The sequence below is a fragment of the Hylobates moloch genome, unplaced genomic scaffold (genome assembly GCF_009828535.3).
Source record: "Hylobates moloch isolate HMO894 unplaced genomic scaffold, HMol_V3 SCAFFOLD_15, whole genome shotgun sequence".
Classification (NCBI taxonomy): domain Eukaryota; kingdom Metazoa; phylum Chordata; class Mammalia; order Primates; family Hylobatidae; genus Hylobates; species Hylobates moloch.
Genome location: NW_026652290.1, coordinates 55,458,304 through 55,484,423, shown reverse-complemented (window position 1 = coordinate 55,484,423; position 26,120 = coordinate 55,458,304). Strand labels below are relative to the sequence as shown.

The following is a 26,120-nucleotide window of genomic DNA, read 5'->3' as shown; positions in this document are numbered from 1 at the left end:
CTATGTGATGGGAATGCAAGATGGCTTGACTGAGTGCCAAATAACAGTCAAATAAAGTAAAAACCCTAATAAGGAAAGAATTGAAACTAAAATAAATGATGGGGTGTCAGAGGCTTAAGATAGGGATTAGTGGGAAGGAATTTTAGGTATGGCACACACAAACTTGGGAAAATATTCAGAGTGCCAGTAGAAGGAGACCTTCTGACAAAGAAAGATAAAACTCAAGATATAAAGAAATTGAACTTTTCCCTTCTTGACAATTCTATATAAAGTCCAACTAGAGGAGAAGAATCACAGAGTTGTTGCAAATAAAGTTGGGGCTACACTGAGTCTAAAAGTTTATTTTATCCTAAAAGCAGCAGGGAAATTTCTAACATGAAGGAAAAAAAGACATATGTTTTTGTCCTTTCTAGAATTCAGTGTTAAACAGAAGTGGATTTGAGTACTAAGAAAGGGAAAAAATAACACAATCAAAATCAATATGCATATATTGAGCACTCACTCTATGTTTGCTATCAGTTATTAAGCACCCACTGTAAGTGCCAAGGATTTCCAATTTTTTTTTCCATTCTGAAACACAGGAGAATCTGGAAATCAGATTATCAGAGACTTTAATAAATCAAATATTGAAATCGAGCCAAAATCTGGGTATTATTCATTATGTTGCCATCCCAGTGCTTAATGTAGAGATCATGGATTTACCTATTCAAATATGGACCACAATTTCCATACCATTAAACCACTTTATTCTGTAGGAATGAAAAGGGCTTTATTCACAAAATGTGCTGACGTTTATGAGTATCTACGTGGTTCTAGCCGCGTGTGAGGAGCTCTGTAAATGTTCTCATTTAATCCCCAAAACACGATACAGAGTAAAGCCAGGGGTCAAACTCAACTATATCAAGTTCCAAAGGCCCCATTCTTTTGTGATATCATGCCCCCATTACAAAGAAACGTATGTCGGTAAAAATCTGTCAAAGGAATAGAAAAGGTAATCATTTCCCTGGAATATTTAACTTAGCCTGCAGTTTTCCCTTCCTCCCCTCATCTTTCAAAGCCCTTCATCAAGACTCTACTTCAGTGTATCTTTTCAAGTCCACCATGTGTTATGTTAAATGTGATGTCCACTGAAGTCTGAGCTTCTTGGGGACAGGGATTGCCTTCTCCAGTATGGCACCAGGCACATGGTAGGTGCTCATTAAATACCTCATCATTGAAGTTAGTCAGGTAGCTCCAAGAGGAGTTCATTTGTCACTGCTTCTCTTTCTAATGTCCTTTCTTTCCTTTTCCCAGGCTAATAGGTCTCGAGATCTTGGTGCAATTGTTTACTGTGTTGGTGTGAAAGATTTCAATGAGACACAGGTATGGTCATGGATTTCCTCAGGTTTGGAGCATACTGAGCTTGTGAATGATGAAGAACATGTTCAGTCAGCGCAGAGGGCAGATCAATGGAATAAATGCCCCTGAAATAGGTTATTTTTCTAGAAATGCTAAACAGGAAGGAATTACTGGTTGTGTAAGGAATACGAAGTCATTTGCTGATGCTCTTGAGGTCTTCAACACAGAACATCAAGGCAGCATCTTTCTTGGCAAACATTAAATTGCCAGGATGTCAAAAGATATCTGAATTAACTTGGAAAACTTGGGTTTTTTCTGTTTGTTTGTGTTTTGAGACAGTCTCACTCTGTCACCCAGGCTGGGGTACAGTGAGCTGTCTCAGCCCACTGCAGCCTGTGCCTCCCAGGCTTAAGTGATCCTCCCACCTCAGCCTCCTGATTAGCTCAGTATACAGGTGCACATCCTAAGTAGCTGGGACTACAGATGCACACCACCACACTTGGCTATTTTTTTTTAAGTTTTTGTAAAGATAAAGCCTCACTGTATTGCCCAGGCTGGTCTCTAACTCCTGGGCTCAAGTGATCCTCCCACCGTGGCCTCCTAAAGTGTTGAGATTATAGGCATGAGCCACCACACCCAAGCCAAATTTAATTTGACAAGTATGATTTTCTTATTCAAATTACAAATGTTCCTTTTCACCCATGAAAAATGCAATGCATTTTCAACACAAAAATATGGAAATAATTGGACAAGTGGGCAAAAAACTGTGTATAGGTGCATATAATAAGCAAGTTGTAAAAGCTTACTAGCAATCTAAATACATGTTCCTCAATGTAGTTCATAGTTTCTTTTTTTTTTTTTTTTTTTTTTTTTTGAGGCAGAGTCTCACTCTTTCGCCCAGGCTGGAGCGCAGTGGCGCAATCTCGGCTCACTGCAAGCTCCACCTCCCAGGTTCACGCCATTCTCCTGCCTCAGCCTCCCGAGTAGCTGGGACTACAGGCGCCCGCCACTACGCCCGGCTAATTTTTTGTATTTTTTTTTTAGTAGAGACGGGGTTTCACCGTGGTCTCGATCTCCTGACCTCGTGATCCGCCCACCTCGGCCTCCCAAAGTGCTGGGATTATAGGCGTGAGCCACCGCGCCCGGCCTTTCTTTTTGTTTTAATGGCATAGGAAAATGCTCATGATATATCATTAAGTGAATAAAACAAAATTACAAAGCAGTGAGAATACTATGTGCTCACTTCTAAAATAAACATTTGTATGTTCACATAGAAAAGGTATGAACAGTATCAAATGGCTAATAAAGATAGATAGATGATAGATAAACAGACAGACGGATTATGAGTAACCTTTGTTTTCTTTTTGTTTTAACTCTCCTGGATTTTCCTAAGTTTTTACAATGAGTAAGTATTACTTTTGCAATCAGTAAAAACAATAAAACATTTTTTTTAGAAGCCATAACATAACAACAGCTGACACTGACTCTGTGGCAGTCACAGAACCACACAGAGATCTGGGGGCAGACAAGCCCTACATCGGCTTCTCCTGGCCCTCAGTTTCCTGCTCCATAAAGCAGGAGCAGCCAAACCAACTGCAAGGGCCCTTTCCTTAATGGGCAGTTTGGGTGAAAGGTGAAGGTGGCCTCACCCAACACCAAAGCTTGAATTTAAAGTTGCTCTGAAAGGGAATTTGAATCTGCTTGATTCAGATAAAGTTGCCAACAGGAATTTGGGTGAATGGGAGAAAAATGAGCCCATGGCCTGTGCCCAAATTTAAAAACATATCAACCCAGGCCAAGCGTTCATCAAGCTGGGCACTCTTACCTCTGCTCCCGAGGAGAAAAGTATTAAATGTAAAAGCTGGAGCTAACCCTTGGCCTGCTCCAGAGAGGCCACTGGTGAGCTTGTTATTACTGATGGCTTTTCAGGGCAGCCCCTGAGCCCAGTGAAGGCCTCATATTCCCCTAGGTTCTGAATATAACTAGAGCCCCTTAGCCCCAACGGCTTTCCTAAATTTTCCACATCCAAACCTAACAGTCTCCCCGTGTGTTTGTATATTTGCTGTGTTCTCAGCTGGCCCGGATTGCAGACAGTAAGGATCATGTGTTTCCTGTGAATGATGGCTTTCAGGCTCTGCAAGGCATCATCCACTCAGTAAGTAGAGCTCTTCCTCTGAGACTGGACATTCAGGCACCTTCTGTCTCCGATCTGCTATTAATACCCCAGTTCCATCTCTCCAAACCTGGTGTTTTTCTGATTGAGAGAACATCATTTCTTCCTATATCTTTGTGTCTGCCACGTCCCATCTCTCCCTTCTGCCTTTTACACATCTTTTCTCAATTGTACCCTGCAGTGGAAAATTAACAACTGAAAGGGGCGCTGCTCTGGCAGTGAGCCAAGCTGCAGGAGGCCCTCTCCATTCTCCTAACTGGGCGGACTGTGGCTGGTGGTTTACGCTTGACCACCTCAGCTTTCCCACTGTGACTGAACGCAAGCTGCCTTCAGAGCACTTGTAGGCTGGACTTCTATCACTTGGCCATTGGATGCACTTTAGACCAGGCTGTCCATTGAAGTCATCTGCAGAGATTTAAAAAGCACTGCTGCCTAGGCATCTGGTCTGGGGGTGCAGCCTGGACCTCAAGAGTTTTTTTTAAATCTCCCCAGGTGATTTTAATGTTGAGACCCACTGCTTTCGACCTATAATCCCCAAATACATGGGCTCCAGTGTTGTCCAGGGTTTGCACAGTCACCAGTCCTCCTTCACACATAGGTGATTTTCTTCACACCTTTTCCTGAATGGTAAACAGGACACTGGCTTCCAGGGCCTCTATTCTCCACCTCCCACACACAGGTAAGGCCCTTGGTCCAGATAGAATAATGGATGCTGCTGTCTTAAAGCCTCAGCCAGCAGGTCAGTATGTGTGCTGCACCTGCAATGATGTTCAGATGCTCTGCAGCCTCCACCGTTAGATTTTGTGATCAGGCAGGCATCTGTGATCTTCACTGGAAGCTTACCAGGCTACAGACTGGGGGTCCAGGATGCAAATTCAGAGCTCAGGGGATCACTTTCCTCTTAAGACGTCAAGGGGGTCTTGATCCAGGGGTTACCAGCCAAGGGCTCAGCATCTGCCAGCCCTGCCAGACCAACCCAGGAAAATTCCAGCGTGGCTGTGCCTCCGTGCTGCTCTCCCTTCAGAGTTTGCTAGGAGCTCCAGCAGAGTGGAATGCAGAGTGGGAAGTAAGAAGCTCAGAGCCCAGCAACCCAGAGTTTCACTGGCCCACATACTTAACACTTAGAGATCCTCGGACATTTATTGTTTGGAAACAGGGACTGATGATGACTTACATCATAGGCTTGTTTGAGGATTACAGGGATTACTGGTGAAAATTCCTAATATTTTTCCAGACACCTAATAGGCACTCAAGACATATGAATTATTGCCTCTTCCACCTCCTTTCCCCATCATATGAGGGATATTAATGTCAGCTTCCCTTGATCCCCTAAACATTCTTGAATATGCATAAAAATCACTTGAGAATTATGTTTGCAATACCTATTTCCAAGAGATTCTATTGCATTGAGTTTCAGGTGGATCCAAGGGATCCATATATTTCAAATCTGCTTTTTTTTTTTTAAGTGCCCCAGGTATGCTTTTAGAACATTGACATAATCTGACCTTAAGAATACAGAATTGCGAAAAATCATCCCACCTCAGGTTGGGAATTTCTGTCTTAATTATGTTCCAGTGACAGTTGTTTTATTCAAGAAGTTCTTGTTTGCAAAGAATATATGCCTACTCAAGCTACCTTAACCAGAAAGTGGAAATTATTGATAGCATAGAGAATTATCAGACCCAGTTATAGGTCCACAGGTGAAGGACTCCTACTCTAAATTATTTCTGGGGTCACTGTGGCATACTTGACAGTGTAAGCAACAAGAACTACAATAACCATGTAAAACAACAACCCAAGGGATGCAAAACATGATTAATACCAGGACTGGGGGCTGATCATGGATCCTTAAGAAGCTCAGAGGTGGATTATTCTGGGCAGGAGTCCTCATGAGAAGGCAGGGCAGACCTGAATCACTGAAAGACCAGGGAAAGGTGATGGATAGCACCAAAGGAGAGATATTATGACCTCAACCTAGAGGCTGGAAGACAGAAAAGTATACTCAGGGGTCAATAATAATAATAATACCTATCTATCTAGTGGGACAGTTCGGGTAAAGGAGTCAGGAGTAATGGAAAATTAGCCTAGACATTGGGTTGAAACTAGATTAACACGAGCCTTGAAGGGGTTTTGCCTCTAACCTATAGGCAGTGGGTGTAATTACTGAAACAAGTTAAGAAAATAATCTGATGGCAGTGCTTGTGTACATAGGAGGGAGACTAGGGATACCCAGAGGGACTGTAGGCCAGTTAGGAGGCAATAGTCCTGCCTTAAGATGGCTAGATTCTGAAAAGGGACAACTCTTATCTGTTCAAACGTTCTTATGAGCCGTGTGCCTAACTCCAAGTGTTGTTTCTCACACAGATGATTGGATTCTTTGTGTATGCATAAATCAGTGTTGTCCTTGAATACATCAGCCTTAGCAACTCACCCAAGCTCAACATGAGCCCAAATGTTTGTAAAACTTCCTCCATCCCCAAATGGAAATAACTGCAAAGATCTTTAAGAAATTTTAGCGAAACCATCATTCAAAATAGGAAGAAAACTAATTTGAGACTTCAGTCTCCAAACTTTTAGCTGAATGATAACATTCTTGTGAGCTTTTATCTGTGAGTTATGCTAGTGGTTTTGATCCTTCCAGTACTCGAAACCCATGTTTATGGCAGTTGTTCATTCATTTGCTTGGACAGAGAAACAGGGACAAGTAGAGCGAGCTCATCTTTCTCAAATCAGACAGAAATAATTATGGCCTAAAAGTTGGCTAACTATTTTTAAGAAGTAGATTCATTTCCCCTTTTGGATACTGAAAAGAAAACTCTCAATTTTCCCCCTATCTGAAGCCTCTATCCCAGCTCGTTCCCATGAATGTTGTTTTGTGGCTGGTTATTTTCTCATAATAAAATAGGACTGGGCCTAATTATCCAAAATAAGATTGCAGAGCAGCTTCTAATAAGCTCAAATTCTTCACAAAGTCTTCTGCCCATAATGCCCATATTTTTAAACCTTAAATTAATATGCAGGGACTAGTATTTATTCATATATCAAATACTCACTGAAAATCTTTTATGGCAGGCTCTGACCATTCAGTAACAACTAAAGCAGGTAGAGGCTCTGTCCTGGTAGAGCTTACAATCCAGTGGGAGAGATACATTAAAAACAAGTAAATAAATAATCATGTGGAATTAAAATTGTAATAACGGGAATAAAAGAAATAACATGGCCATGAGATTAAAAGTAAAAGGGATGAAAAAGAACCCAGGTTCCTTTGAAGAGATGAACTGAAGGACGTAATGGAGCCATCCATTGGAAGGGCATGGATAGAATGTTCTTGGCAGAGCACGGCCCAGGACAGTGCATAGGAGAATGAAAAACCAGTGCTTAAAGTGAAGAATGGCAGAAGATGAAATGAAGAAGCAGGCAGAAGCTAAATCGAAGGACAATAGGAAACTATAGCTAGATGTAGAGTCTGACAATAGAGCAATCAGTCTTGAAATCAAGACTCAGGAAATCTAGACATCATGGCACTCAGAATCAATAGCATTTCCGCCTTTGAAAAAGAAAACCCACTATGACTTGAACATGTTCTCTCTATTAGCTCCTCTACCAGGCACTTGACAACCACTCTCTAAAGGATTATTATCCCCATTTTATAGGTGAGGAAACTGAGGTACAAGAAGGTTGGAGAAACCGCCCTCAGGTCTGCCCTTTCATAATGGTGGAGTGGGGAATTTGAACTCAGCTCTGGTTCCAAAGATTCTGCTCTTTCCATGACATTTGGCCATGAATGTCTGAGGAAATGGAAAATCACCACTGGATTACCAGGAGCCAGTTGCCCAGGGCTTGGATTCATCAAATCCCCAGATGCTCTGCTTCCTCAATCTGATGCTCATGTTTTGATCTTTCCACTGTTCTTCAATCCTCTCTCCTTCAAGAGGAAGTACTTATGTGTCAGATTTTTCAAAACGTTCCCACTTGTTTTCCATTTTAGTTTCTCAACTGAGAGAGATAGGAAAAGGGCAGAAGGAAATTAACATTAGCTGTAGAGAACTTACTTTGGAACCAGACATTATCCCTTTTTCCCATATAATATTATCTCATTTAAAAATCATAAAAATGCTGCAAAATAAATATTCCTATTCCAATGTTACAGATGAAGACACTGAAGCTCAGATAACCTGCCCAAGACCACACAGCCCTAAGGGGGAAAGCAGGGTTAGAACCTGCTTTTTCCTTGACTCTAGAGCCCATGATTTTTCCTACCTTTGCTTTCTTAGGAAGGTAAAAATAATCAAAACCACCATTCAGTGAGTTCTTACTATGTGCCAGGTACTGTGCAAATCATTTCACATAATCATCTCCTTGAATCCTCACAGGTGCCATTTGATGTAGAAATCATTACCCCTTTTATAGAAGTAGATACTAAAAGTTCAGAGAGATTCACTAACTTGTCCAAGGCCACACAGCACAGTGAGTAGTGATCCCGAATAGACAAGTCTTTCTAATGCCCACGATGTGAATGCCCACTGTGCTCTACTAAACAATGCAGGCAGGCCAGGAAGCAGCTCCGTTTCAGAGAGGAAGACACTGAGGATCGAAAAGGTGAACTGGCTTGACAGAGGCAAGACCAGAATCCATGTGGCCTGATCTGAATACACCATGGATGGGCAGGGGAACACTTTGCCTCTTGCTACCAGGTGGAGAGCACCTCCAGAAATCATTACTGCCCAACAGATGAAGTACCATTGTCCTGAGAAGCTGGAGAATTGACAAAGGCTGAAAGGAACATCTCCCCTTCCACACTTGCACAGGACTCTACCTCTGAGGACCATGACAGTTTTCCCACTCGCTTCTGCAGAATATAGTGATAAAATTACAAGAAGAAGTCTGAATGGTTGGAAGATTGTAGCCCTTTAAGCCAGTAACACTGTAAAGGAAGAAACCATTCCTGTGCCTTCTCATATTGTGGCTTCTTCAGGGAATTTCCACTGACCACAACTGGTCAATTTAGCACCAGCCCTCAAGCAAAAATATGAAGCAAAGGTCCAGCAAGGCTCCTGGGTCTTTGTTTGCCTTTTCAAAAGTGCTTCAGGCAGTGAAACAGGAAGCTGCATGAAAGCTGGGTTCAGATGACACCGAAATGGGTCAGCAGCTTTGAATCCCAACACTTGGCCTGGTTACTGCGATGCCAGCTCCTCCTCCCAGCTATCCCCACTTGGTGTGCAATTGAGGGTGGTGCCTGAAACCAAGGACACTGTCTGAAAAGGAGAGCCCATAGTTGCTGGCACCAAGCCATCTTCATCTAGGAGAATTTCCCTAGGGTAAATATTTAAGCCGATATCAGGCTTCCTATTAAGGAGAGTGAGTCAGCACATAGAGCTTTCTGCATGTTTGATCAACAATAAACAACAAGCATTGAGCAAACACAACTATGTTTGCAAGGGTTTCTCGCAAGCTGTGGCATGACCATCCTTGTTATCAGGGAAACTGAGATCAATGGAACCAAGGAATCAATCTATTGCATGGTATATATAAATTTATTTTATTTATGAAAACCAGATCCTGTGCTGATTTGTCCCTTCCACTCATGGGAAGCAATGTAACCCCCTAATCTGGCCCAGGCCCTAATGAAGCTGTGATAAAAGGCGAAATCTGTCTTCCAGGCTTGCCTCCCAGCTACTCTTCCAAGACCCCAACAGGAACTGCAGAGGGTTTTCCTATGATCAAAATTCATGTCACATTCCCAAAGTCCTGGAAAGTGCCTGCCTTGTTGAACTAATCCCTTTTCCAGGGCTAGCAGCTGGGGAGGCACATTTCAGCAGCAGCCGCTCTTCTTATAAATCAGGCTTGCTGGTCATTGGAGGCAACCTCCTTCCCTTCCTTCACCCCATCTGAATCCTGTCCAAAGGCACCCTTCAGTCTTCCTATCTCTACAAAGCCTGCCCTGCTCTCTCCTCCTCCATTAGCTCTCCCTGCCTTGGACTCCAGTGGCACCAATTATTGGAAGCTCTTGCTTGGCATGTGGATCTGTTCCATGCCATCTGCCATTCCTCCTGGTCACATGCTAAGTTGTGCAATCCCAAAGACTGCCCCGTGTGTCATATTTCCCATGATATCCAGCCCTGTGCTTTGCATATTTATTAATTATAAAGCAACCCAGAGTACCATAGAGCTTTTGTGACCCAGGGAAGACCTACACTGCACAACAAGAGGGCAGTCTGTGGCTCCGTTTCTTGTAAAATCCCCTCAGCCCCTCCCCTCCCCTCTCTTCCAAGATTGCATCTGTAAAACATGGCATTTTGGGCACCATTCACATTAGCAGGCTTGGATACAAAACATAAATAGAATCAATTGTAATTTCTGTAGTGGGCAGAAAATCTTTAAAAAAAAAATCTTTTGCCTCAGCAGTCATTAATTAGACTCAGATTTTGCAGACACTCGGACCAGGCATTTCTCCTACACTATTATTTCTATTCAGCTTATTAAAAAGTCCAAATTGAACAAGAATTCCCAGAGTTTGAAGAGGCTACAAAGATTGCAGAGGGGCATGTTCAGTTAATCCTCAGATCATTCCCATTCTTCCTGCAGCCCCTCCTCCTATATCAAGGAATCTGCTGAGACCCACTATAAAAGCAACAGCGGAATTTTAGAACAAAATCAGCTCCCAAGAAAGGCCACTCACTTTTCAAGTCTGCTTATCTTACTAAATAAACCACATTTTGAAGTTCCCAGCTCTCTGAGCTTTTCTTCTGCAGACGTGAGAGGAAAGTGGTTTAGTGGGGAAACAAATGAATTTCCTCACTTTTAGAACCTTGTTTATTCTACACTCCTTCGGATCAGATTCTCACTGAGTGTGAAACTAACAGAGTAGCATCTATTTAAGTGAGTGGGGTGCCCTCTCTCAGACAAAAACTTTGGCATGTTTTAAGAATAAGCTTTATTGTTTAAGATACACGAACTGCTTCAAAATGTGTTTTGTTGCATCTAAGAGTGGTATAATGTATTTGGTATAGGGTATTGGTGTACATAAAATCATATATGAATCCCAGAAATATGTGTGTATAATATTCCATATTTGTATTTGTAAAGATTTTTTTTTTTTAGAGATGGGGTCTTGCTATATTGCCCAGGCTGGTCTCAAACTCCTGGCCCCAAGCAATTCTCTCACCTTCACCTCCCAAAATGCTGGACTTACAGGCATGAGCCACTGCACGTGGCCATATTCCATTTTTATTTAAAGTCAGACTCTGTAGAACTGACATGGATCTGGGGCAATGTCCATGGTTAACAATATGTGTGCCTATTAAAGTGTGAGCAGAATTTAGTTAGAAAAGGCAACTTTTTTTTTCTTTTTTGAGACAGAGTCTTGCTCTGTCACCCAGGCTGGAGTACAGTGGCGCCATCTCGGCTCACTGCAAGCTCCACCTCCCGGGTTCACGCCATTCTCCTGCCTCAGCCTCCCGAGTAGCTGGGACTACAGGCGCCCACCACCACACCCGGCTAATTTTTTGTATTTTTAGTAGAGACGGGGCAACTTTTTAAACGTTTTATTAATTAGAGATTAAATCATTTCAAAATTCATGGGGACAACATTGACAGTCCTGAAGATGTGTTTGAGCCAGTTGTGTGTCCCAAGCTGCCTGGCTGTCCCCAGGCTCATCCAATGTGCTCTCTGCCGTCAGCTGTAATAACGTTTGTGGCCCTTCTGTGGGAGACTGAGCCACACCCGCCAACTACAGTTGTCTACGTTTTTCCCAAGAAAAGGGGTTGAGGCCTTTACAAAGCTGGCCGACCTAATACAGGGGATTATGATATACCTACAACATTATTTAAGGTAAGCAATTTTTTTAAAATGAGGTGTTGAAATTGGCCTCTTGGGAAGGCAGCAAGTCCCCAAAAATGATGGTACTTAATCAGAAGAGGGGAGTATTACAAGATGCAGAATATGGACTTGTATTCAGAAGACCCTGAGGTTACACTTATAGGGGGAAAGGGAGATTAATACATAATATGCTATAATGCCAGTTTATTAAGACATGCAGGAAGTGTGTCATTTATTCGTGTATCCAATATTTATTTAATGCCTACTATGTGCCAGGCTAGTCATTGTGAATATAATAATGGGTAAAAACAAACCCAGTCCTTCTCCTTGCAGAGTTTATAATCTAAGAAGATAGTGACCAAACAATAATTAAAAAAAACACTGTAAATTATAAACTAGGATAAGTTATGTAAAGGATGGCAGTTTACATTAAAATGTGCATGGATATAGAGATATTTCATTGGTCAAATCACCAGCACTTAGGTGGCAGAACTCATATTGGATTTGGAGAGTGACAGAGAGAGCAAGGTTAACTTAAACGTTCAGGTTTTTGTCTTAGACAACTGAACAGATGTAAATGGTCAGTAGATACTTAACCATCCTTGGCACCAGCGTACTTCAAACCCCATACATCTTTAAACCAGAATTTGCCCTTTACAACAAATAAGACACCAAGGAACATGCTCTGAAAGACTTTCTGAAATATGTGTGAAAGAAAAAGGCACCTATACTGTCAACGGATAAAAGAGGTTGGTCCATTATAAACACACAAGAAAGTTCTCCAACAGGAAATGGCCAAGTAAATAAAGATTGGTTGTTTATTGAAGCAAGAAGCAGAGCAAGTAGTAAAAAAAAAAATGCTGTGCCTATGATAAGGGAGGGATTCCTTATAACTCTGTGCAGATATTCACAATTCTATAAAGATTCTTGAGAAATCTCTGCATAAACTGAGAACTTCATGACAAAGGACATTAGATTTTTAGAATTTGAAAAAATAAACTCTTATATACAACGTGGACTGGTCCACAATGGATTTCACTTTAAATATATCAAACCGCTCCTGTAACTTGGCAAAGTTCTTGTACATCTGCTGCCTCTCTTACTCGTCCTCCCACCAATAATCCAATGAGATGTACAAAAGTAAACTTACCAGAAACAACACATTACAATTATTTAGCTCTTTATGGATTTCAAACATACTTTTCCATCTATTTTCTCTTTGAAATCTGTCCAAAAGTTGGCAGGAAAATAGCATTAACCTTGGTTCAGTTTTTGTCAGCAAATATGATTAAGCAGAAGGCCAGTGGTGGGCGATGGGGTTTAAGCACATGTGAGCCACGGTCCATGCCCAAAAGTAGCAGCAGTAGCAATAGTAATGACAAAGGAATAGTTAACAGCAACTGTTGTTTGAATACACGCCAGACATTCTCTTAAGTGCTTTACTGCCAAGGTCGTTTTGACCACTCTTCTTGGTGCCTTATTTTCTTAAGGTGCTCATGCTGGCTGGTGACCCAAGGGTTGTTAACTATCTGTGGATCAATCACATCTGTCTAGTTCTGTCTATAAGACAAAAACCTTATCAGTTTTCCTTGATCTCACGCTCTCCCTCACTGTCCAATCCAATATGAATTTTATTACCTAAATCTGATTGATTTTACAAACAAAATATCTCTGCATTCATGACTGTTATTTTATTTAACCATCATACAGCCCTTTGAAGTTGGTGTTTTTCTTATCCCGTTTTACAGCAGAGGAAACTGAGATTTGGAGGTTTGATAACTTGTCCGAGTCCACATGGCCAGTAAGTGATAGGACTTGGATTTGAATATAAATCCATTCAGAGTCCAAGTCTATCTTCTCAGTCTCCAGAGCCTAAGTTCTTGATGGTAATAGCTACCGTTATTTGATTACTTACCAGGTTTTAGGCACTGTGCTATGGGCTGTGCCTGTGTGATCTCATTTAATCTTCCCAACACAACAACTTTATGCTACTACTTCAGGTAGATACTATTGTTATTCCACTTTTATAGAGAGGAAACAGGGACTCAGAGAGGTTATGGAACCTGCCCAAGGTCACACTGCTGATGAGTGAGTTGACCTCAGCATTTGATTCCAGATTCCAAGCTATTACTCAGGATACTAAACTGCTTTCCAAAATTGGGGTTCTCAGAAGAGTTAAGGGATTTGTAAATGAGCATAGGTCAGGTAAATATGGACCAGGGCCAAGACCCAACTCTTGACGTGGGATTATACTTGAGGCATGCAGTTATCTTATCCCTCTCTCCTCTGCAGATCAATCATACCCTCACCTCAAAGCCTCTTACCTCTAACATCAGCCCTACCCTGTGTGAGTCTCTTCCACTGCATCTAGTGATTTCCCATCAGCGATTCCCCAGTGCTGTGTCTACACCTCTGCCATGGCTACCACTGCCCGGGCCTCACTACCCCCACACAGTCTCCAGTCCCTGAGCTGATCTGCTGTCTGCTAAAGTTCAGACAGGCTGATTACCAGACAGTCTTGGCTGCTAAGAACCATGAGAACCCTTCAAATCCACCAGCTGCCATTGTGACTTCCTACCTTTTGAAACCAGACATTTCAAATGGGTAGGAGCCCCAGTCCCAGACAAATCCTGCCCATCCCCCTCACTGATAAATTTTACTCTATTGGCTGTATTGCATCCTTCCAGATGTTTTAAGTTAAGATTGGGAAAGCTGTGTTTTTACTGGATTAAATCACAGTGCTTGGTTGACATTTTTTGGCCCTCCCATACACCCCTTAGATTTATCAGCTAATTGCAGACATTTTGAGAGAATAATACAGCATGTGTTTATTATGACAACCCCTGTTAGTGTGCCTTTGTGGTTAAAGATCCACGGATGGTTCCTTTACCAATCCCTGGTTAAGGATCAGAGTTGGTTCAAAAAGGTTGGTTGAAACTCAGGTTGGGTGAAAATTTCATGTGTGTGTGTTTGGGGAATGGGGACAGGACTAGTCCAAAAGCTCTTTTTAAATTCTTGGACTGTTTTGAAGTCTTTAGTTTTGGATGATAAAATGATTTATTAGGAGATGTCAAATGCCTGAGGAATTTTATTTAAAACATCGAAAAACAGCTTTGTGTTGTTCTAATATCACTGTTTAATAAATTTCTCCCTCTGGGCTACCTCTGTTTCTCAAATGTGAGCTGTCTGGAGACTTGTGCCTGAGGACAAGTCAAAGTGGGTGGCTTCCTCCCTTGGTCATGGCAACCACTGGCTGAAGTACCCCATCAAACAGGAAGAGCCCAAGAGCAGCAAGTTCGGGGGTGGGCGAATGGACAATCTTCACAATTTAGGCAGGGCTGTCTGGGATGAATCACCGTGCACCAGGATGCTAGCAAGTCCCAGTCCTAGGATGGTGCTACATGCACAAGAGACCAAAAGGACTAGATCAACCATAAGACACTAGGGAAGGCAGCAGGGAAACACAGGTGCCCAGGATATATCCTTGGGGTCCTTGTTCCCAAGTTAGACTGACAATGAGTGGAAAACAGGAGCTCAGTGTTTGCCCCAGGTGCCCAGAGCAGGTGTGTGAGGACCACTGACTCTAACAGAGATGGGCAAGGGACATGGGAGTCCGGAGCATTCCCTTCATGCTACAGTCAGGATAAACTTAGGGACCAGGGAGGAACTGAGGCTATGTCTGGGGTGGGTGGAGGTGGCTAGGTAAGCCAGAGGCTGAGGAAATGAGGCAGAAGCTGAAGGAACTAATTACTTCCAACTGCGGAGTCAGGAGGATGCTGCAAACAAATAGGAGAATCGAAGTACAAAAATGCCATGAAGTTCTACAGAGTGAAGGAAAAGTAGCCAGAAAATCTGAATTTTAGAATTGTCAAGGAGAAATGTTGCTTTTGGTGACATTCAGGTACATAGAGTTACCTAAAATACATGGTTGGGAGATAACCTATTTCAATGAATGCATCTTAATATTTTCTTAAGCATGTTTGTTCATTTTCTTTTGCAATGCTTCTCTATAAGGATGCCCAGATTTCTCTCTGGAATGGGTAAATATTACCTCTTCTGAGAAACTGATTTGTTTTCATTCCACAGATTGAGAAAGCTCATAAATATTGGCTGTCCTTTTCGTTTGCTACTAGAAAGCTTGGAACTAAGTCCACTCTAGCAAGGAAATAAGCTCCTCACAGCGTATTTTTTCTATGCTATTCTCACTTCTTGCATCATCTTCCCTTTATTTTCCCTTTAGTCAGCCCCACATTTTCATTTATTCTCTTTCATTGATGTCTTGTGATATATCACTTAAGCTGGAACAAAGAAGCATATGTAAATAAATACAACGATGCAAATAAATGGGTGTTTCCCAATGCTAAAAGATGCTTTCTTCTTTCACAGACTTTAAATTTTATAATCATATCATCAGTTGTTTTAACAAATGCCCTTTTCAAGAATAGAGAAAGGGTTTCCTTCAGCCCTCTAAACCATCTCAAATCCCAAATTAAGTAAAGATACTGCATTTGTTTGGTAAATTAACTCAATGTCTTATACTTGTTTAAAATACTTGATTCAAATTCTGGAATCAATATTCTCAAGGTAGGATTTATAAATGGTGGAGAGAAACTGAGGTGCTACCAGTGAGAAACCCCACTCTAGCCAGCAAAAGTCTTCATTATTAACTCCTGTGAAGTCACAGTGCAACGCCGACTCTCCACTCAACCCTGTAAGACTCATTTGTGGACAAGTGTACATTTCCATTTAACTAAGTCTCAGGAGGTCTTCCTGAAGAGTGAGGCACAAATGCCCCCTTCGAAGCTCACATTTTCCAGACTTTTCAAGCAAAAAAGTAACTCTCAGTCATCTGACTATGCAGCTTCTGTGGAGAGTTGACCATTTCCATCCTATCTCTCCAGCTTTATCTAGTATCACTCTTTTATTTCTACTTTTCAAGCGGCCTTTGTTCCAGTTCAAGAAGTCTATGTACTTTTTCCTTCTCACCTTTGCTCATACCATTCCCTGCCCGGACCCTAACCCTCCCCTAACCCACTCCCTTTCATTTGAGTCACACCCTTAGCTCCCAGCTCTTCCATGAAGCCTTTTCTAGCATACCTGCCCCAGCGTCTCCTCCATGAACTCTGCAGCTCCTACTGTCTACTCTTTCACCCTTGCACCTACCAATAGGAGTGGCCATTGGCATTTATCATTTCCAGTGTTAAGTCCCATTTCCACAACCCTATATTAAACCTCTGCAAAAACTAGGATGGCATAGCACAGGCCCAGTAAATACCTGCCAAAAGAGCAAATGAATGAATAATTCTTAGGGCTTTTAGGACACCCAACAGCATCTAGCACGATCTGGCTTAATAAAATGTTTGGTATTGGTACTAGTCAAGATGTTAGACTCCTCCCACCCCCACCCCCACTGCAGCCAAATGTCCTTGAACCTTCCTATCTCTATCTCAGTAGCTAAAAGCAAAACCCTAATTCTGTCTTTGAACAAAATAAGCTGTGCATTGACTCTTTTATTTCCTCTCCTCCTAGATTTTGAAGAAGTCTTGCATCGAAATTCTAGCAGCTGAACCATCCACCATATGTGCAGGAGGTAAATTGAAATGAAATGCTAATTGCTTTCATACAATCGATGATATTTTGAGTTCAAGTCACATATGTACTTCATTGGTGGTGGGGTGGGAAAGAAGAACAGGAAGGGGGAGGGTGAAAAGAGGAGTTGAAATTGCTAACCAAATTTGCTCCAAGGAAAAAAGGAAAGAAAGAAGCCACATGTCAGTTGTTTGAAAGTTAAAAAAAAAAAAAAAAAAAAGTCCAAATTCTCTTCTTTCACTGGGCGCGGCACCTCGTGCCTGTAATCCCAGCACTTTGGGAGGCCAAGGCAGGCAGAGCCCTTGAGGTCAGGAGTTTGAGACCAGCCTGGCCAACATGGTTAAACCCCATCCGTACTAAAAATACAAAAAATTAGCCAGGTGTGGTGGTGCTTGCCTGTAATCCCAGCTACTCAGGAGGCTGAGGAAGGAGAATCTCTTGAACTCGGGAGGCAGAGGTTGGGTTGCAGTGAGCCGAGATCCCACCACTGCACTCCAGCCTGGGCGACAGAGCAAGGCGCCATCTCAAAAAAAAAAAAAAAAAAAAAAAAAAAATGTCTTCTTTCGTGGGACCTAATTAGAAGGGAATTGTAGAAATACTGGATTCTTACACTGAATACTGAGTGACTACCAGCACCCTACCTCTGGATAGAAATGGAATCACCCCTCTTTTTCATAAGGCCCTGCAGATACCAGACAATCATAGTGGTCATAGGCCATACTGGAAATACTGCTATACTAAAGTTTTTAGTTGGATGCCGGCCTTCTCACACAGTTAATATATTTATCTTAATTGTTTAATCTGCCAGTCCTCACACAATTGTAGTGGACGGCTCTGGTTGTCCCTGTAGAGGGCCGGCCATATAGTTTTGTCATTAATAAGGAAGTCCCTATGTAAAGAATTAGCCTTCTTCGAGTCACAAGATTTTCTCTAACTGATCAAAATCAGGGTCATACTCTAACTGATCAAAATCAGGGTCAAAATCAGGGTCATAATTTAATTTCATATTTAAATATTTTCATATTTAATGCTTTTGTTTCATATTTAATCTGCTTAAAACTTCAACCACATTGGCGCTTCTCATATAATTCTTGACAGGTTCCCCATCACTCTTCTTTCATTCATTTGAAAAGTATTCTTAAGTGCCTGCTGCATGCCAGGCACTGTGCTAGGTGCTGGAGATAAGGAAGGAAAAACTCTCTGTGTGAGTTCCTGTCCCCCAAGAAACTTGCATCTTTCACCATTGAGAGTTTACCGTTGATATCACCTTTTCAGCCTCCCAAAATACAGTGCCAGTTATTAATTTATCAACCGAAAATATGTCATAAACCTGATAAGGTAGGAAGCATTAAAGGAAGAACTTTCAGGCCTCTTCAAACACTACACACGTCAATGTTTATGGCATATTTTACTGGTATAAATGAGGGAACTCCTTAAGGATTTTATTCCAGTTTCTGGGCTATAGTTTAGAACAATTGAAAGACTTTCAGGGAGTTAGATGCACTAAAAAATCGGTGCCAGCAGCAAAACATCAAGTATATATGTAAAGATATAAAGTTGTTATCAATACTTGGTAACTAGTTATGTACATACATATACAGCATGCATACATAAATACACATGTACATACATAAATGCATACATACATAAAGTTGTTAGCAAAATATTTGGTAACTAACTATTCAGAAACATGTGCTAATTTCCCAAAGAAAGACAATCCCAAAAGATTACCTACTGACCTTTAAATAAATTGCTACCTGACCACACAGATGGCAGGGGTAAATGTGATTGCCACAGAGGTAGATCGGTGAGAATCTCTTTAAGAATTCAGAAATCTTACCTAGGCAAATTTGACAAAAACGTATGACCACATGAATGCAGCGCCAGGGCTTCGTAAGGGGCCTGTGCAGTGAGGAGCCTCAGTTAGGCTTTATGAATTTACCTTGAAGATAAATTCACCTCTGGGCTTTGTGTGCTTCAGGTAGAGGAATTGAGTAGGATATTTGATTAATTAAATCTCATGTAGTGTGTGTGAATTGTTTTATAAACACACATTTTATAGTTCTGTAATTTTAAAACAATTAGAAAATAAGGGAGCTCCTTGACTGTGCAATTATTGCATTCATGAAGAAAACCCAGACTTTGAGTTTAGCAATCTAATTGGCTGTGTTGTGCAACCTTGGAATGAATCAGAAAGTCTAAAGACAATGAACACAATTTCTGTTAATTCGCTAGTATAATGAATTCCCTTCCTGTAGGCTCCTTGAAGACAGAGAAGGAATCTTATTTCTCTCTACTTCCCACTGCCTAGCAGAGTACTCAGCACTCACTAGGTGGCCAATAAATGTTGACTAAATGTCTTGATTCATGTATTCGTTAAAAAAACAATGCCACTGATATTTGCCTATTTGACCCTTATTAATTCCTTTCACCAACCATAAGAAGTTAATATACCTTTGAACTGCAACTAAAATGAAGCAAAATCTAAAATTAATAGACAAAGATAGAGTAAGACCAAAGTAAAAGGAAAAATCTCCACCACTTAGACAATGGAAAATTGCCTTTGTAAGTAATTTTAACCTCAAAAAGTAAACAATATCCCTTATATGTCGTTAAGGTGTTCAAGACAATAAAAACACCACAAAAACAAACATGACACAGAAATACCAGGGTCCACAGTATCTGATCATATCAAATTCGTAGATTTCAATGTTTCTCATCAAGTGGAAAAGAAAAATAAATGAATTAAGAATTAAAAGATAATTTTGGAAAAGCTAAGGAAAATATAAGAAACACACAATCCACTAATAAATTTAAACAAATTAAAGCAATTCAACAGATAAATTATTCCAAGGTTATTTGGTAGAACCAATAAAATAGACAAATCTGGTAAATCCAATCTAAGGAATCTTTCTTTATATTTTCTTAAAATCTCTGGCTTATGTGCAATACTACATATTTTATAAGCAAACAATAGTTATCTGTATCAGAGTAAACTATCCAATCATATTATCTTTATTTCTTATAGATAAAAAATTAAAACAAGACACAATGATGAAAGCTAGAACTAGGTTTTGTAAAAGGCAAGCTCCCACCTCTCAAATTCAAGTCATAAGGGTTTAAACATGCCGATTACAGAATAACGTTTCTAAGAAGAGAATGAAACTCCCAAAAGATATTCTTACATCAAAATTTCTTCCATAGATTTCCTTGAAGATTTCTTGTTGACCATTCTCTGGAGTAAACATAGCATTCAGGAAGCCTGGGAGTCCATTTCATTGTCCAGATGCCTGTCAGATAGAGTGAGGCATAGCCCCTCTGTGACTTTCATTAAGCTACTTCAAAGATACAAGTATTTACATGAAAGTGCTTTGAAAAGTATAAATTGTTATGCAAAACAAGATGGCTTGTTATCAGCATCATCTTAATAAGGATTAAAGGCCAGTGTTAGAATCATGATGTTGATAATGTCATACCTAGATGAGAAAAGCATTCCTGTATGTTTCTCCACTGAAAGAAAATTGGGGAAGAGTATCTGCAAAATGATTAATTAATTCAACATGTATTGGGGGAGAGAGTAAAAAGCAAATAACTGATTGTTCACATTTCTAACATATAGTGGTGAGACCAATCCCTAGACAGATATATAAAGAAGGTAAACTTTGCCTTCCTCAAAAACCTTTCCTCTTAGCCTCCTCCCTTCCCTCTGTGAATTCCTTCTTTTCCATGGCCCCTAGAACAGCCCCTGCTGTGGAGCCCTACCCAGCTCTGTCCTGCTCAAGACACTCTATGCTGATGATTGCACTCCCCTAAGACAGTGATCTCAGCTGGCTCTCAACCCCAGCTCAACACCAGCAATGGTTTTGACAGCAAACTGAGCTCTGGGCGAGGTAGCGAGATAATGACAACAAAGCCAAAATCCAGCACAGGCCTTTATCTGTTGGGCTGCACATAACAAGGTGTAATTTAATGGGACAAATATAAAGCATTGAACTTGGGTTCAAATATCCAGTTTCACATACAGGCAGGTTTAGGGAATCCTGACTTAGTAACAATTAACGGTAAGATAGGAGAAAAGACAAGAATGATCATAGTTGTCTTGCTCCCCAATAAGAATGCCTCTGACTAAGAAAAGCTAACACAATCTTAGGGTGCATCAATAACCATCCAGTGTCCAGGTCAGGAGAACTAACAGTCCTATTCCATGTTCAGACCATGGTTTCAAGTCCCACATTTTAAGAATGGTATTGACAAAGGCATGTCCATAGGCGAAGAGGTAATGGATCTGGAAATCACATTATAATTCATTCATGGATTCATTCTTTCTTTCATTTCCTTCTTTCCTTTTCTTTCTTCTTCCCTCTTTTTCTTCCTGTTTTCCTTTCTTTCTCCTTTCTTTTCATCGATTCTTAGTGTCTTTTATGCACCAACCCACATGAAAATATATCAATACAAAAATGCATAAGACTTAGTCCCAAATCCACCCACACCCCTATGAAACTCACAGTTCACTCTGGGAGATAGTCATATGTTCAAATAAATTACAAAACCATGCAGTAAGCACTGTAGCAGAGGTCTGCTTACAGAGTAGTGAGAGCACTAATGAGATGCCTGTACGATGAGGAAAAACTGAAGTCATCACAGAGACTGAGGCCAGGAATTGAGATACTCACAAGAGCATCTTTAGATATTTGGAGGATTCCCATGCAGAAAGAAATTATAAGGCTTATTATGTATAGCTCCAGGAGACCACCATGGAGGGGTTGGGGAGGAATTCAGTGAGGCAGATTTTGGCTTACCACATGCAACTTGTACAACTAAAGCTTTCCAACAATGGAGTAGATGGTCTGAGCTCTCCCCCCATAGAATCATGTGAGCAGTGGCAGAACGGCCATCTGTAAGCAGATGCTATCTGGAGAAAACCTCCTCCGGGTCTCCTTTACAGCTTCAGATTTCTAAAGACTTAATTCAGTGTCCACTAAGGTATTAATGGCTGATTATTTCTCAATAACTGAGGAAACCAGTATTCCTGGAACTGTTTTACATTTTTAACTGGAACTCTGTTTGGGGAGAGGGAGTGGAGAGAATATCTAATCTACTGCCATCAAAAAGAATTCCAGCCGGGCACGGTGGCTCACGCTTGTAATCCCAGCACTTTGGGAGGCCGAGGCGGGCAGATCACGAGGTCAGGAGATGGAGACCATCCTGGCTAACACAGTGAAACCCCGTCTCTACTAAAAATACAAAAAATTAGCCAGGCGTGGTGGCGGGCACCTGTAGTCCCAGCTACTCGGGAGGCTGAGGCAGGAGAATGGCATGAACCTGGGAGGCAGAGCTTGCAGTGAGCCGAGATCATGCCACTGCACTCCAGCCTAGGCAACAGAGTGAGACTCCATCAAAGAAAGAAAGAAAGAAAGAAAGAAGGAAGGAAGGAAGGAAAGAAGGAAGGAAGGAAGGAAGGAAGGAAGGAAGGAAGGAAGGAAGGAAGGAAGGAAGGAAGGAAGGAAAAAGAATTCCAATCACTGCATTGGTAAACAGAGTGAGACTCTGTAAAGAAAGAGAGAGAGAGAGAGAGGGAGGGAGGGAAGGAGGAAGGGAGGAAGGAAGGAAGGAATCCAATCACTGCATTGGTGAACATATATAGGGAGAGAGAACCTTCCCAGAACTCCTCCACTCTCAGAGGTTATAAACTGGCAGCCTACAAGTCCTATCTGATCTGCGTATATATTCTTCTTGATTCATACTGCATTTTTTAACTTAAATTTATTGCTAACATTTAGAAAATTGGATTTCACCTAAAAATACAGATTTTCATCTTGTCTTGAAAAATCAGAACTGACAACACTGAACCTGTATTTATTACAAGTTAATGATTATTGAGGACTGAATAACTTCCTTTAAAAGAAGCATATACACTTTCCAGTTCACATACTCCTCACCACTCTCCATTGTCACCCCAGCACCCAGGCCAAGCATGTGGTTGCCATTTAGCATGGTGCTTATGTCACTGTATTTACAGTCCCTGTTCCAAAACATGCAGGAAGTCACCTGCTATGTGGAAACCCTTTGTAGCAACTTTGAGATTACTTGTATTTCAGTAATTCTGCTCCCAATATAGACTCTTTTTTAAAGTTTCTAATTAAATATTCTTGCAGATTAGCCTCTTTAATTAAGAATATGGACGCATTTGGCCCTGCCTAATTTAGCTCCTCTCTGGAAAATGCACCCTGGGCCTGAGCAGTCTTTCTGTGGTCCCACTCAGTTGGCCTCCAACTTCCGTAGTTCACACTGTGCTATGTAAGCAAGGATGCCAGGAAGGAACTAATTGGAATTAAGTGTGCAACTTGCCAACTGCTCTACACTTGAAGTTCTTGTACTCCAGAACGGGAAGGAAGTTATAATTAGCTCCTCACACTGTCATTTCAGCAGCAGTTGTATTCCTACTGTGTTTCCCACTGCTTCTGATGAAACTGGGTGAGTTGGCACAAAAGGAAGGTCATTTAAGGAGTCATGTTTACCATTTGGAAATTTCGATGTTTAAAACAGACACATTCAAGCAACATCGGATAGTGGTGTATTTCTCTCACTTTTCATTGTTTTTCAAAGCATTCATTTCTGACCTGTGGCCACCTCTTCTAAATGGATTGCTTCATTCTCTGCTCGATCTTTCCTTTCATTTAAAGACATTTTTATGTGGAGGAAGGGCTCTCATTCACAAATACAAAACAGCACAACACTTTGGAAGAGTTTTGGCAGTTTCTTACAAAATTAAATATACACCTACCATATGGCCCAGCCATTCCACTCCGAGGTTTTACCTAAGAGAAAAGGAAATCTATGTCCAAACAAAGAAAGACTTGTGTACAAGTGTTCGTAGCAGCTCTATTTTTAATAGCCAAAAACAACTAAAAGGTTCATCCACAGGTAGGTGGATAAACAAATTACAGTTTACCTGTAGAATGGACTAATTAATACTCAGCAATAAAAAGCAATAAACTATGTATAAATCTCAAAATAATTGTGGCTGTGTCCTAAAATAATTATGCTGAGTAAAAGAAGCCACACAAGAAAATTACTTACTGCATGATCCTATTTACATAGAATTCCAGAAAATGCAAACTAATATACAGCTCCAGAGAGCAGACCATTGGTTGTGTGGGAGTGGAGGTAGGGAGGGCTGGGAGGAGAGATTACAAAGCAACACTAGGAAAGTTCTGGGGGTGACAGCTACGCTCACTGTCTTGACTGTGGTATTGTCTTATGATTGCATACATATGTCAAAATTTATCAAATCATACACTTTATGTGCAAGTTATTGTATATCAATTATGCCTCACTCAAGTTGTTACAAATTAAAAGCTATAACTGAAAAAAGTTCTAGAACAATTTAAGCATCAGAAAGCACCCATTATATGTCAGTCCCTACATTTTATTTTTGATGTTCCATGCCACATTAAGCATCTAAGAGGAGAGCAAATTCAAACTGACTCACAAGATGAAATATCACTAACAATAATTTGGCACAAAAGTCTTGAGTGACCAGAACAAGTGGAGAATATACAGATGTCTCATTTTCAGACACAGTGAATGATATGCAGTCTTTATTGACGTCATCTCAAAGCTATGTGTTCCACATTTCCGAAAAGAAAAAAGGAAACCAAAGAAATAAAAGGAGAGAACAGAATGGAATAAATCTATCGAACTACTTACTGACCTTATTTTTTCTTTTTTTAAATTAAGCTATATTTTGCATACTATAAAAATCACCCTTTTAAAAGGTACAATTCAGGCCAGGCGTGGTGGCTCACACCTGTAATCCCAGCATTTTGGGAGGCTGAGGCGGGTGGATCACTTGAGGTCAGAAGTTTGAGACCAGCCTGGCCAACAGGGTGAAACCCTGTGTCTACTAAAAATACAAAAATTAGCCCGGTGTGCTGGCACATGCCTATAATCCCAGCTACTCTGGAGGCTGAGGCAGGAGAATAGCTTTAACTTAGGAGGCGGAGGTTGCAGTGAGCCAAGATCACGTCACTGCACTCCAGCCTAGGTGACAGAGTGAGACTGCGTCTAAATAAATAAATAAATAAATAAATAAAGCACAATTCAGTGGTTTTTAATATATCACAAAGTTGTACAACTATAATAACTATCTAATTCCAGAATATTTTCATCACTCCAAGAAGAAATCCTATACCCATTAAGCAGTTATTCCCCCATTTCTCCCTCCCTCCAGTCCTGGCAGCCACTAATCTACTTTCTGTCTCTGTAGATTTGTGAATCTGGACATATCTTATAAAGGGAGTCATGCAATATGTGGCCTTTTGTGTCTAGCTTCTTTTATTTAGCATAATATTTTCAAGGTTCATCCACGTCATAGCATATATGAGAATTTGATTTCTTTTGATGGCTGAATAATATTCCATTGTATAGAAATACCATACTCATCAGTTGATGAACATTTAGGTTATTTCCATTTTTTGGCTGCTTTTAATAATGCCACTGTGACCGTTAATGGATAAGTTTTTGTGTGGACATAACTTTCAGTTCTCTTGGGTATATGTCTAGGAATGGAATTTGGGGGTCATAAGGTAACTGTGTTTAACTTTGTAGAAGAACTGCTAAACTATTTTTCAAAGAGGCCGCAGCATTTTACATTTCTACCAGAAATGTATGTGGGTTATAATTTCTTCACCAGCAGATGCTATTGTCCATCTCTTTCTTTTCAGCAATCATAGTGAGTATGAAATGATATCTCCATATGATTGTGGTTTGTATTTCCATGTGACTAATGATGTTGAACATCTTTTCATTCATGGACCTTATTAAGCCTCAGAAAATAAACAGGATTAGACCTGGTTGGGACCTGAATAAATGATCACCTTATCCTTCCCCTTTATTCTCTTTCTATGCCAAGATATGTTATTTATTCACTCACTCAATGAGCTCATCCTGAGACTGACTCAGTCCTGGGTTAAGGCACAACCCAGCATTCAGAAGAAATAGAAATCTTGGCCTCTGCCATCAGGAAGCTTTCATTGTAATTGGGAATAACAGTGACAAAAGAATATAGATCTTAAGGAAACCTTAAAGGATAGATAACTTAAAAGATTAAATCAAAGACCATTTTCAGGTGGAAAATTCCTCCCTAAAGCCCTGCAATCTTGAGGTACTTCTTATAGGAGCTGTAAGCCAACATACAAG

The 26,120-nt window shown here is 40.8% G+C and overlaps 1 protein-coding gene across 5 annotated transcripts in view; it reads left to right on the top strand.

The window, feature by feature from the left end:
- Nucleotides 1-26,120, top strand: part of ANTXR1 (ANTXR cell adhesion molecule 1) — a 245,074-nt gene that overhangs the window by 68,833 nt on the left and 150,121 nt on the right. For all 5 annotated transcript variants that reach the window (XM_032176723.2, XM_058428667.1, XM_058428666.1 and 2 more), the window contains exons 7-9: nucleotides 1,294-1,362; nucleotides 3,413-3,493; nucleotides 16,860-16,920. In XM_032176723.2, the coding sequence (XP_032032614.1) occupies nucleotides 1,294-1,362; nucleotides 3,413-3,493; nucleotides 16,860-16,920 (211 nt within the window). The remainder of the gene's footprint in view (nucleotides 1-1,293; nucleotides 1,363-3,412; nucleotides 3,494-16,859; nucleotides 16,921-26,120) is intronic.